Below are 11,740 nucleotides of genomic sequence, written 5' to 3'. Positions count from 1 at the left end.
GGTGGGGAGGGTTTTAGAGACGGTTTCTGTCCTTTCTCGTCCTCCTGTCACTGTGGCCGGGTACCCCCGCCCAGCTCTTTCCTTGTTCCCTGGCCTCTGGAGATGCAGGGCTCCCTTCATTGGGGTGCAGGCCCATTTCCCAGCTTCACATGAGCCCTGCTCTCCTGACAGTTCCTCACCTTTGACTGTGGGATCCCCCACACTGCAGAGTCTGCCACTCCCCAATTCTTGCTTGCAACAGCTCTCTGAAGGCCCTTCAGAGGTTTCCCACTGTCCTAAGAATAAGAGTTGGATTCACCCAGGAACCACCAGGCCTGCCTGGCCTGGCGTCTGCATCCTTCTCCAGCCTGTCTCTTCTGTTCCAGAGCCACAGCGGCTCCTTTCAGGCATGTGCCTTCTGCCTCAGGGCCTTTGCACATGTGGCTTCTGTTCCCCTGTCAGAATCATCGTTTCCCAACCCCACCTGTCACTCCAACTCTTGGCTCCTTCACCTCATCTCCATAACACCTCCTGACCCTTCAGCTTGCTTCTCAAATGCTACCTCTTCAGGGCTCAAAACCATTTTAATGACACATTTATCCATGGGATTATTTGATAAATCTCTACCTCACCCATCGGTTCTAGTGTGTATTAGTCTCTCAGTTGTGCCCGACTTTTTGTGACCCCATGGATTGTAGCCCACCAGGCTCTTCTGTCCAGGGAATTCTCCAGGCAAGGAGACTGGAGTGGGTAGCCATTGCCTTCTCCAGGGGATCTCCCTGACCCAGGAATCGAACCCAGGGCTCCTACATTGCAGGCAGATTTTTTACCGGCTGAGCCACCAGGGAAGTCCCATTGGCTCCAAGGGACCATGACTTTTCTTTCACTGTGCAGCCTGGAGCTTGGCCCGGGGCTCAGTGCCCAGTAGCTCCTCATACCATAAATGTGTGGAAAGAATGAGGCAGTTGGTGACCTTTTTCACTGACATCCGCGTGTGTCGTAGGGGCTAGATGCGTTTCTTCCTCTCCTAGAAGGGAGCCAGGACTCCTGCCAGAACAAGCTTGGGTGTGACTCCATAGCTGTGTCACCCCAAACTCTCTCACTGCGGCCCTGGATGGACCGGGGAGAAGCACATTTTCAGCCCTTCCACACATGATGCAGCTCCTACTGTTCCTCTGTGGCTCTTTGCTGCCCTGAGGCACCTGAGTAATTTGGCCAAACACCATGGCATGCTCTGGTAAGAAAAGGGTTGGTGTTAACAGGTGGCATGGCTTTGGAGTTCTGCTCCCCTGGCCTGTCCTTTCCCAAACAGACTTGCAGAGCCGGGGTCTGAAGTGTTCTCACCAGGAGAAACTCTGAAAAACGACACAGTGAGGTAGCAGCTGGGAGCACTCAAGCGCGTCTGCGAAGGACACGGGCCTTGTGAGTGATGTGGCTTCATCTCTCAGAGCAGAGCGAAGAGAAGAGGGAGAAGGGCAGTTGGAACCAAGTGCTCATGTGTAGAGCAACAGACAGGGGCAAATGCGTGTAAAGTCACACGGATCTGAGAGATCTGAGCCAGGTTTTGATGAAAGAGCTTTGATTTTCATGGGCACCCAAGGAACTTTGGGGACTGGGCCAGAGTGAGGCGTCCACTCTGTCCAAGGTCCAGTGCTCATGGAGGCGTCTTGTCCTCTCGAGCATTCCCTACTCTTTCTCAGTAGCCACTCATGGCTTCCACATCTGGGCAAAGCCTTCTGGAACCCATGTTTATTTTCTGCCTTGGGGTTTTGAGACTGGACCATTTCTCCAGATAATTCAGTCACAGAGGGTCCATCTGGAAGGTGGTTTTGGATTATCGAATCCCTCTCCTTCACGTCAGAAATGAGAAAACTGAGGGCCAGGGCTGGTAGTGTTGAGGTAAGGCTGGCAGTATCCGTGGTTCTAGGGTACAGGGTCTTTGAGGAAGCCCCTGTGGCCCCTCTATGGCTTGGACAGCTTCTCCCAGGAATTCCCGGCTCCATCCTGCCCGGTCCCCCTCCAGGCTCGTCTGGGCAGCTTCATGGCCGGCAGCGTGGCTTCCTGGCTACCAACCGAGTGGCCAGCCCTCGCTGTATCCGCGGTTTCTGCCAGCACCTGGCCTGGAGCCCTTCCTACAGGCCCTGCTCCTCGGAGCAGCTGCCTGCTCGCTAGGCGCCCACTCTGCGCCCGGGCTCAGCCCCGGAGGTCAGTGTTCTCACTGCCATTTCACGAGGAAGGAAACTGAGGCTCCAGAGCGCCCTTCAGCGCTGTGCTCAAGGTCGCATCACGGGCGGAGTGGCCGAGCTAGGAGTTAAATCTCCTCATTAAGGTTTGTGGTTCTCGAATTTGGACCTGAGAAGTGGACTGGGGACGGGGGCAGTACTGTGACCCTGCAGGGGCAGGACAGGGGGCCCCGATGAGGAGGATCTGGGCTGCAAATCTGTGGTTCCGGCGACCCCCCGCCTCCAGCAGCCCACCGGGCTCTCGCTGAAAATGACAACTCCAGCCAGAGCCGGCGCGCGCGCCTACGACACAGCCATTCATGCTTTAGGTGCGCCTTCCCCTTAACTGCCAAGCCTCCCAGTGAACGTGGGTTGCAGTGTCTGGTGCTGGGTTATTTTCTCGTATTTTTCCGTCCCCCTCCCCGCCCTCCTCCCCGCTTCCCACCCCGCCCGGGTTTACTATTTCGGAGAGACCTAGCTCTGTCATCGTGTTTGTCTTGCTCCCTGCCCACCCTCAGCCGAGGAAAACCAAAAAGCAACAGCTGGCGGCGGATGCGCGCGCGCGCTGGCCCGTCCCCGCGGCGGCCGTCTCCTGTTGCTTCTCCAAGCGGCCTGCCCTTTGAATCCCGCCCGCACCCAGGAGCGGCGGCGGCGCGCTCGAGGGGCGGGCAGCGCCGGGCGAGGAGAAGGGGGTCCGCGCGCCGACGCTGCCCGGAGGCCGGCGGATGGTGACACCGCGGTCCCCAGAGCCCAGCCCCGGCCGAGCCCCCGCGCACCACTCCCCACCCCAGCCGGACCCGCCGCTCCAGCCCGCCCCCACCCTTCCCAGCAGGGGAGGCGGGAAAAACAGCGAAAGCCTCGCCCACCGCCCTCCCCCAGCCTCGCCACTCCCAGGCTCCTCCGGACTCGACTCGTCCTCCTGGGATTGTCTCGGAGGGGACACGCCGCGCAGGTAAGCGGCTGCAGAGGTGGTGAAGTTGGGTTCCTCCAACCGGGAGGGAGAGGGGCTGGGGTGGGGACCGATCGCGCGGCGCCAGGATGCTGCCAGGGTAGGTTTGTTTCGGTGGGTGTGAGCGGTTCTCGCCAGGCACACCGCTAGGGCAGCGGAGACCCGGTAGGAGATGGAAACCCAAAGGGGAGGTGGGCGTCGGAAGAGAAGAGGGGCCGTCGAGGGGGGAGACAGGACGTGGCGGTGGGGATGAAGCTGTTCGGACAAGGCGTTTGCTGCTGCTCGGAGCTTGGGGCTGTGGTTTAGGGAGAGGGGGAAAGGGCTGCTCTCCTCGTACCAGGGCGGGTGGGGGATAGTTTTCCCTTTGTTACTTGGGAGCTGTTGACACTTGAGTGTGCGGTTGTGAAGACGGGGGGAGGTGGCTGGCTGTGAGTGTGCACACACGAGCCATGCAAAATGGGACTTGCTGATTTGGCGCTTGGGGGACAGGGAGCTGGGGCTGGGCATTGGGCACCGGGAGGAGGGGCAGGTAAAAAAAGGATTGGCGTTCCAGGGCATGGGTTCATGAGAGTGTCTGCATCAGTGTTCCTCTCCTCTTGTCTAACCCGTCCTGGCTTCTTCCAGGGGGCCCCTGGTCCCCCCACCCCCATCCCCTCCTTTCCTGGTACCCTGCCCTCTTTCCCCAGCAGGGCTGGCCCTGGCACAGCCTTCCCCATTGTGTCTCTTGGGCTTCCTTGCCGAGTTGGAAGGGGCTCCTGGCACTTGCTTCTGGTCACTTACAAGTGGTGGCTGGTGGAAGAAGCACCCGAGGGTGGGAGCAGGGAGCAGGCATGCTTGGAGAATGGGCCTGGCCAGACCCCCCGCTGCCCACATCCAGCCTCTGGGGTTGTGGCTTCCAGGGCTTCTCCCCGCCAGTGTGGCCTCTGTCTCCACTTCCTTTGTCTTCTTGGCATCACGTGCTCTGCCTAGGCCCAGATTTCCAGGTTTGGAGATGGATCAGTGGGCAGCCATGTCTCCCGTGGAAGGGCCCCCACTCTGGGGTCCCAGGGCCCTCATCGTGTGTATGCGCTGATGTCTGTATCTCTTTCTGCCTTGGCCTTTTTCACGTGACCTGCCCAGTAGTTGCCATGGAAACCCCTTTTCAATTCTCAGCCTCCCTCCTTTTCTGCCCATTCCTCACCTCCATATCTCCTCCCCTCCCCCCAACATGGTTGCCTAGATACTGATTATCCCTGACTTCTCTGGGTAGGAGACCCTGAAATGCTAGCTCCCACCTCACACTGATGTTGCCCCTAGCCACTCCAGCTCCCCCAACACACAGTACACATCACAAACACACCCCAAACATGCACGCTCGTCACACCACCCTCACACTCAGACACACACCTACTTGCCACACACACTGCATAAACGCACAGCACACACATATATCATATCACATGTACACCATGTACACACCAAATACATCGTGCATATATCAAACCACAGCACACAACCCACAAGGCTACACATACACCTGTCATTGAACTGTGTGTGTTTTCACACAGACCAGCAATAACATATACCATTGCTTCCCTTCACACACACACACACACACACACACACACACACACACACACTACTTCTTCTGAACAGGTCTCCAGCTGGAGGAGAGAGCGCGGTTTCCTGCCTCATCCAGCTCTGTGGAGGAGCGTGTAGGGGAAGGCTCAAAAAGGCTAGGAGGAAACATTGCCCTGAGAACTCTGCAGAAGATGGGGGGAGATGCATTTCCAGACTCCCTCAAAGGGGAGCCCCTCTCCTTCGTGCTAGATGCAAGAGGCTGGGCATGGACCAGAATTTAAATCTCTCCACACTGCTTCCTACCTGCCTGGACCCTAAGAAAGCCTGAGGCTCCTGGCCCCTCCTAGGAATCTCAGTTCTGCCCCTGAGCCTTCCTGCCTAACAAGGGATCAGGCAGCTCCAAGACAAGCTGAGGCTCTGAGCCTCCTCCAAGAAAGGAGGAAAGGTGTGACTGTTAGGAGAGCAGGGAGGGCAGGGAGAGGAGACAAAGCCTGGAGGAGGGTTGGGAGGAGGAGGAGCAGGCAAGAGAGGAGCCAGGTGTATTTAGAAAGTGTGGTAGGGTGATGGTGGGCGGGGAAGGAGTGTCCAGGCTGCCCTCTATCCCCTAGGGACACTTTCCTGCTTTCTCCTTGGTTCCTCTAAGCACATCTGTGTGTCTTGGTTAGGAAGCCAGTTTGCCAAGGGCTCCTGGATTGCTAGAGCTTTCCCAAGACATGTAGCTTCTCTCTGGGTCTGGTGGTAGACTCTGGAGGCCAGGGTCTCCTTTCTGGCCACCTTGTGATCTTTGGACTGACTTGGGCCCCCTTTCATTCAATTATTCAGTGAATTGCTTTAAGTACCTACTATGTGTTCATTGCCAGGATCATGAGGAAGACACAGTCCCTGACCTCAGAATCCTAGATTTCTCAGAGCCGGAAGGGGGACATCCAGTTGGGACATTATGCAAATGGGAAAACTGAGGCATGGAGGTCACACACTCCACTGTGGCTGAGGCCTCTGACTCTTCAGCCAGGATTTGTGACCCCCCACACTTCCTGTCACACATCACTTGCCTTTTTTCCTTTGTTGCCAGCAATCATCTGGGGACTACCAGGTCCCTTTCAAAGTGTGGGTGCCCTAGTGGATGGGAAGCCTGCTTCATTCTGTTTTCTTGAAGAATGTGGCCAGGAGAGGAGGGAGCAGAAGCAGTTCTCTAGACCCTGGAAACTCCCCGCAGCCATAGGGAAGCCAGAGCATCAGATCCCTGTAAGTCAGAGCCTGACCCCGTCGGACCTCGCTGGCAGCCATCTGGATGGAGACTGTGCCAGGCAGTCCCCAGGAGTCACTGTCTAACAAATCACTCACCAGCTTCTGCCTGAACACCTGAGGATGCAGACGTTATGAGAGGCTCCGCCCCTGCCTGCCGCATAAAGCAGGAGAGCCTGGGGGTGCAGACCCAGGTGTAGTCCTGGCTGTGCTCCAAGGGGAAGTGCGTTCATATCACAGATATCCCTTTTAGATGCAAACTGGGTTTCTGGTGATAGTCAGGAATGGCTTAGACTGATCTCCAGCAACTGAAAGCCTCCACGATTTTATTATTTTTTTAGTTTTTGGCCGCACCACGCAGCATGCTGGATCTTAGTTCCCTGACCACAGATAGAACCCGAAAGCCTCCATGATTTTATTTTATTTTTTTAGTTTTGGCCACACCACGCAGCATGCTAGATCTCAGTTCCCTGACCACAGATGGAACCTAAAAGCCTCCAAGATTTTAGACCTCTGTTTTCTCATCTGCCAGTAGAGGGGTCAGATTTCATGATTTCTAAGGCATTTGTTTTACTCCCAGTTTGTGTAGATTATACAGTCTTGAAAAAGATCCCTTTTCTCTCCAGGTGCCAAACTGTGCTTATAATTTTATAACACAGGGTTGTAACTGAGCAGAGCAGGAAAGGGGCTGGTCTCTGGTCACCCCTGAGAACGCTCCCCTTTCACCCTGTGAGACAGGAAATGCTCAAGAATCCGAGACCGAGTTCTTTTCTCCCAGGCTGCAGCCCCTGGCCCCTCCTGGACACCATGTCCACTTGGTCTGTTTTGTCAGGATGACAGCCGGGGCCTGGTGGAGCCTTGGGAAATGTGGTCTCTGGAGGGACGAGGCCAGATTCACTTGGGTCTATGAATCCTCTGGACAGACAGCCTTGGGGCAGCTGGAGAGCGTGACAGGAGGCGCTGGTCAGGGCTGTCTGTCTCTGATGAGAAGCAGAATATCTCTGGCCGAGACAAAACCTTGGATCCCATTTGGCAGCATCTTCTCCGCCCTGGAATGGGAAGGGGGGCGGGGAGACTCTGACCTGGGAAAGTATGAAGTCAGCCTGGAGCCCACACAGGAACACACTTGTTACAAAGACGCGCGGGGGAGCGGGAGGCTCAGGAGGGGCGCTGGGGCCCAGGGGACCAGGCTGCAGCCGTGGGAATGTGGCTGCTGCAGCTCAGAAGCTCTGATTTGGGGCCAGGGACGAGGGAGGAGCTAGTTAGAATGACAGTGACCCTCACGTGGCTGGAGGGCAAAGCCAGTCTTCGGGAGGGGACCAGAGCAAGGTCTTAAGGTCACACGTACATCCCTTTAACAGTTGTTAACTGAGTCCCTCTCCTACACCAGGCCCTGCGGGCTTTCCAGGACCCAGAGCCCTCTGAGATTATGGTTTCATTCCTCTGAGCGCTTCTGCCCGGTCCCTCCCTTTCTCCCTGGCTAACCTCACCCCACCTCCCACCCAGAAGGACCCCCCAACTTCCTTCTTCAACAAGCAGGGCCCCCGCACTCGCTCATGTGTGGCTCACACTTGTAGTCTCTCTCCCCTTCTCACTCATACATAATACCGGTACCTGACACTCAGGTGTGAGCTCACGGGTTCCCTGCACCCTCTCACCTCGCCCAGCTGCAGTCTCTCACCCAGACCATGGTGACGGGCTCTCTCTCCTTCCACTTTCTCAGCCCTCATGCTTTTAATTACCACTGATCCTGTGGGCCAGTATTCCAACCTCTCCATGCCTGTTGGTGAGGACAGGTGCCTGGCACTGGCCCTCGAAGCTCTCTGGGTCCCGGCCGCAGCTTCTCCATGTGATCGTCCAGGCACCTTCTCCATGTGATCATCCCGAGCCTTGGACTTCCTACCCTCTGCCTCTGCTCAGGCCCTAGCAGGAATGAACCCTTACTTCGGCCTGCAGAACAGGGGATGGTCGCCTTTGGAGATGCACAGACTTGGGGTCTAATCTGGCTGCTGACACTCCCTAGCTTGCTTAACTCTTCTAAGCCTCAGTTTCCTTATCTGTCAAATGGGCATGAGGATTGAGAAGGGCTAAGTTATGTCAAGTGCTTCTTTGTGCCTAGCATATAGAACACACTTGCTAGATATTAACTGCTATAATAATAATAATAATGACATTGTTATTATTATTAGAATTTCTTTCAATTTTTTAGGACTTCTCAGGTGGTGCTAGTGGTTAAGAACCCATCTGCCAGTGTAGGAGACATAAGAGATGAGGGTTCGATACCTGGGTCAGGAAGATCCCTTGGAGAAGGAAATGGCTACCCACTCCAGTATTCTTGCCGGGAGAACCCAATGGACAGAGGAGCCTGGCTGGGGCTACAGTAGTCCATAGGGTCTCAGAGGGTTGGACACAACTGAAGAGACTTAGCACTCATTATTGTTACAGTGTCCTTTGAGGCCCCTCTCCAGTGCTCATTCTTTAAGATAGCTTTTCCTATTTCTTAGTAAGGGCTTCCCTGGTAGCTCAGAGGGTAAAGCACCTGCCTGCAATGTGGGAGACCTGGGAGACCTGGGTTTGATCCACCGGTCGGGAAGATCCCCTGGAGAAGGAAATGGCAACCCACTCCAGTACTCTTGCCTAGAAAATTCCATGAACAGAGGAGCCTGGTAAGCTACAGTCCATGCGATTGCAGAGTCTGCACATTTCTTAGTAAACAGACAAACATTCCTTTTCCTGGTACCCCTGAAATACTCTGTTGCTTTTTCCCTTAGAGGACAGTCCCACTGGGCCTGTACTTAGCTACTTATGTCCATGCCTACTCCCCACACCCCCTCCTGCTTCTTCAAAGGCAAGGTCCATTTTTTCCCCAGACAGGGTGGGGCATGGTGTCAGACATGAAGCCCAGTGAGCATCTGTGAATTGAACATATGTGGGAGAAAGTCCTCACCCACCAGGACATGTTGAAAGCCCACTTGCCCCTCCAAGCTGTCTCCTGCCTATCACTCATCCCCAGGTGCATACCACACACACCTAAAGTGGACATGCTTTTTGCCTATGTGTCATCTTAGTCCGTCTGTTCCTTTGGTAGAGTTTGAAAACTAGGAATTTGACCTCGTTGGAGGTCTGGGGGGGCTTCCCAGGTGGCACTAGTGGTGAAGAATCCTCTTACTAATTCAGGAGATACGAGAGGTGCAGATTCAATCCCTGTGTTGGGAAGACCTCCTAGAGGAGGCCATGGCAACCCACTCCAGTATTCTTGCCTGGAAAATTCCGTGGGCAGAGGAGCCTGGCGGGCTACAGTCCATGCGCCCGCAGAGTCGGACACAACTGAGGGACTGCGCACAGCTCAGGAGGTCTGGGAAGTGCTTAAGGATCGAATGCAATGCAGGGAAGCTGATTCATCATTGTATTTTGGTGACTGGGATTTGATGGAGACCTGGAGAGTGGGCAGCAGGAAATGGGGGGAGGGGAGCACTGAGAAAGTTTAAAAATTCCTCTAAAATTCCACACAGATTCTCGAGTTGTTTTGAGCTTAGGTTGGATTTGACTTAAAAGGATAGTGGTGCTGAGCGTCTGATCCTTCAGTCATCGGCATTAACTGAGCAGCCACTCTGCAAAGTGTTGGAGATTCAGAGAATGCCTGAAAGGTGCCTCCCTTCTACGGAGCTCATAGTCTAATGGGGGAACCTGGGGAGAGGCATGGGCCTTGGCTCTGTGGGGACTGGGGCAATGAGGCATGTAACAGGAAGGAGGAGACAGTACGTTTCCTGAAGCTGAGACAAACAAGTCAGGTAAACCTCCACGCAGGCAAGTGACCAGGTTCAGTGTGTTTCCGAGTATACGGGCCCGTAGGTCAGGGATCATCCCATGTCATTTCCACCACCAGGCAAGTCAGTGTGAGCACAGACAGAGTGCCCTGTGGGCTCAACTGCTTTCAAGCAATGGGCTGTTGGGCAGAGAGAGTGGAAGGGGCAAGTCAAGCTGCCCCGTACTGCGGTCTGCCTGTGGGCAGGGTCTCATGGGCCTGGCCCCTGGGCCTCTGGTCCTGGCAGCTGCTCTGAGTTTCTGTTTCTGCTGCTGGGACTGTTTGTCTGGCCTGTCTTGAATGGTCCTTTGTCAGCAGGCGTGGGGAGGGGATCCCGTGGCTGGCCTGAGTCACTCACTCGCTCATACCCGCCCAAGCCTGCCCAGGGCCCTGGCCTGGGGCTTCTGTGCACCACGGCCCACCATCCTGACTCCCTGGAACTGGACTGAGGTCCCCCCGGGGGCAGGGGCATGGGCCCCAGGCTGGCAGGCGGCAGGTCTGGTCCCGCTCCCTGGCTCCAGACAGCTCGTGTCCTGGGCCTGTGGCGGGGTCAGCCGCACAATGCTGCCGTGTGTCCCCGCCTCTGGGGGCTGTCAGGGGAAGCCATGGGTGACGGCTGGCCTGGCACTGCCAAGACCGTCATATTCGGCGGTGATGGGGGGCTGGGGGGTAGCAGCAAGGCCCCGCGACCCTGCTGGTGGGCCAGCTTGGGGTCTTTCCAAGGGAGTCTTTTTAGAAACCAGGCCTGTGTTTGTGCTTTGTGAGTCTGGTGTGTTGCTTCTAAGAGAGGGCTTTATTTCTTTTTGTGGTCAGTTCTTTTCCTTTTCCTCAGAAGTAATTCCACATTAAAGATAAAGGCGCCTCCTTGTTCAAACAGTAAGTTCTCTGTGCTTGATGAAGGGGTTCTGTCCCTCCCATTCCCCCTGCGCAGCTGGGCTGGATTGGGCCTGGGCTTGAGGACTGGGAAGAACTCTGAGTCATGGGGACCTATAGGCCCACCCTGCAGCCTCCCAGCTGTTGGGAGGTGGGTGCCCTCCTCCATGAAGGAAGGATGGTGGGGCAGACCCAGAGGTGGGGCTTCTCAAGGAGACCCTGTCAGGCCTGATGGGAGGAAGGGGCCACCCTGGTGGGTGTCAGCTGCAGCGATTTGGGCCAGAGACCCCTGGCCTGCTTGTCCGCAGTCCAGCCGCCTCAGGGCGGTGCAGGAATTCAGTGAAGCGACTACAGCCGCCGGGAGCCCCTCAGCCTGTTAGAATGTCACCACCCTCTGCTGTCTCCTCAGTCCCAGGCTTTGACTTCTCTATGCTCTTCAGCCCTTCTCTGGAATTTTGTAGTTAGGCTATTAAACAGAATACTTGATGTTTAATGCTTATTTGATGAGCATTTAACATGCAAATGAAGGGAAGACGTTGCATTTTCCTCTGAAGCCCGTAGATCCATCCAGGACCTGTAGTTGGACCTAAAGCACTTGTTTTAAAAGGCAGCTTTAAAAGCTGTTGCTGGGTTTTTGGCTCTGTGGTTCTGAACCATAGAAGCCCAGCCCCTGTTACAGAAGCATCGGACATCACCAGCAGGCACAGGGCTCCAAGCTGCTTGCCAGGAATGTGACCAGACATGGGCTTGATGGGGTTGGGGAGCTGTTCTGTTTTTTTAATGGAATTAAAAATTTATTAAATTGTTTTTAATAGACTTTTAAAGAAAAATTTTAGATTTATAGAAAAACTGAACAGCTAGTACAGAGAATTCCAATACAACCCTCCTGCACATTTTTCCTGATTACTGTCTTAGTGTGGTATATTTGTTACAATTGGTGAAATAATGTTGATATATTATTATTAAGTAAAGACCATCTTTATTCAGATTGCTTTAGTTTTCCCCTAATGTCCTTTTTCTATTCCAGAATCCCATTCAGATAACCACATTCCATTTAGTTATGTCTGTTCAGGCTCTTCTTGGCTGTGACCCTTTCTCAGACTTGCC

General features: G+C 55.0%; 2 protein-coding genes across 3 annotated transcripts in view; both read left to right on the top strand.

The window, feature by feature from the left end:
• Positions 1 to 2,346: 2,346 nt before the first annotated feature.
• LOC122449231 (proline and serine-rich protein 2-like) lies at positions 2,347 to 3,456 on the top strand. Its single transcript, XM_043480784.1, has 3 exons — positions 2,347 to 2,530; positions 2,720 to 3,153; positions 3,301 to 3,456. Exons 1-3 carry the CDS (start codon positions 2,473 to 2,475, stop codon positions 3,454 to 3,456), a joined length of 648 nt encoding a protein of 215 aa, XP_043336719.1. The 5' UTR covers positions 2,347 to 2,472.
• Positions 3,020 to 11,740, top strand: part of FXYD6 (FXYD domain containing ion transport regulator 6) — a 34,002-nt gene continuing 25,281 nt past the window's right edge. For both annotated transcript variants that reach the window (XM_043481528.1, XM_043481527.1), the window contains exon 1: positions 3,020 to 3,153. The gene's annotated coding sequence lies outside the window, so the exon portion shown is untranslated. The remainder of the gene's footprint in view (positions 3,154 to 11,740) is intronic.

The sequence above is a fragment of the Cervus canadensis genome, chromosome 11, assembly GCF_019320065.1.
Source record: "Cervus canadensis isolate Bull #8, Minnesota chromosome 11, ASM1932006v1, whole genome shotgun sequence".
NCBI lineage: Eukaryota > Metazoa > Chordata > Mammalia > Artiodactyla > Cervidae > Cervus > Cervus canadensis.
This window is presented reverse-complemented; position numbering and strand designations above follow the sequence as displayed.

Bases quoted from the DNA above. Each gene is read 5' to 3' on its own strand.
- LOC122449231 (XM_043480784.1), top strand. From the start codon at position 2,473: ATGACAACTCCAGCCAGAGCCGGCGCGCGCGCCTACGACACAGCCATT. The intron at 2,531-2,719 runs GTGCGCCTTCCC...GCCCACCCTCAG, and splicing joins CACAGCCATTCATGCTTTAG to CCGAGGAAAACCAAAAAGCA. The intron at 3,154-3,300 runs GTAAGCGGCTGC...GCACACCGCTAG, and splicing joins GGAGGGGACACGCCGCGCAG to GGCAGCGGAGACCCGGTAGG.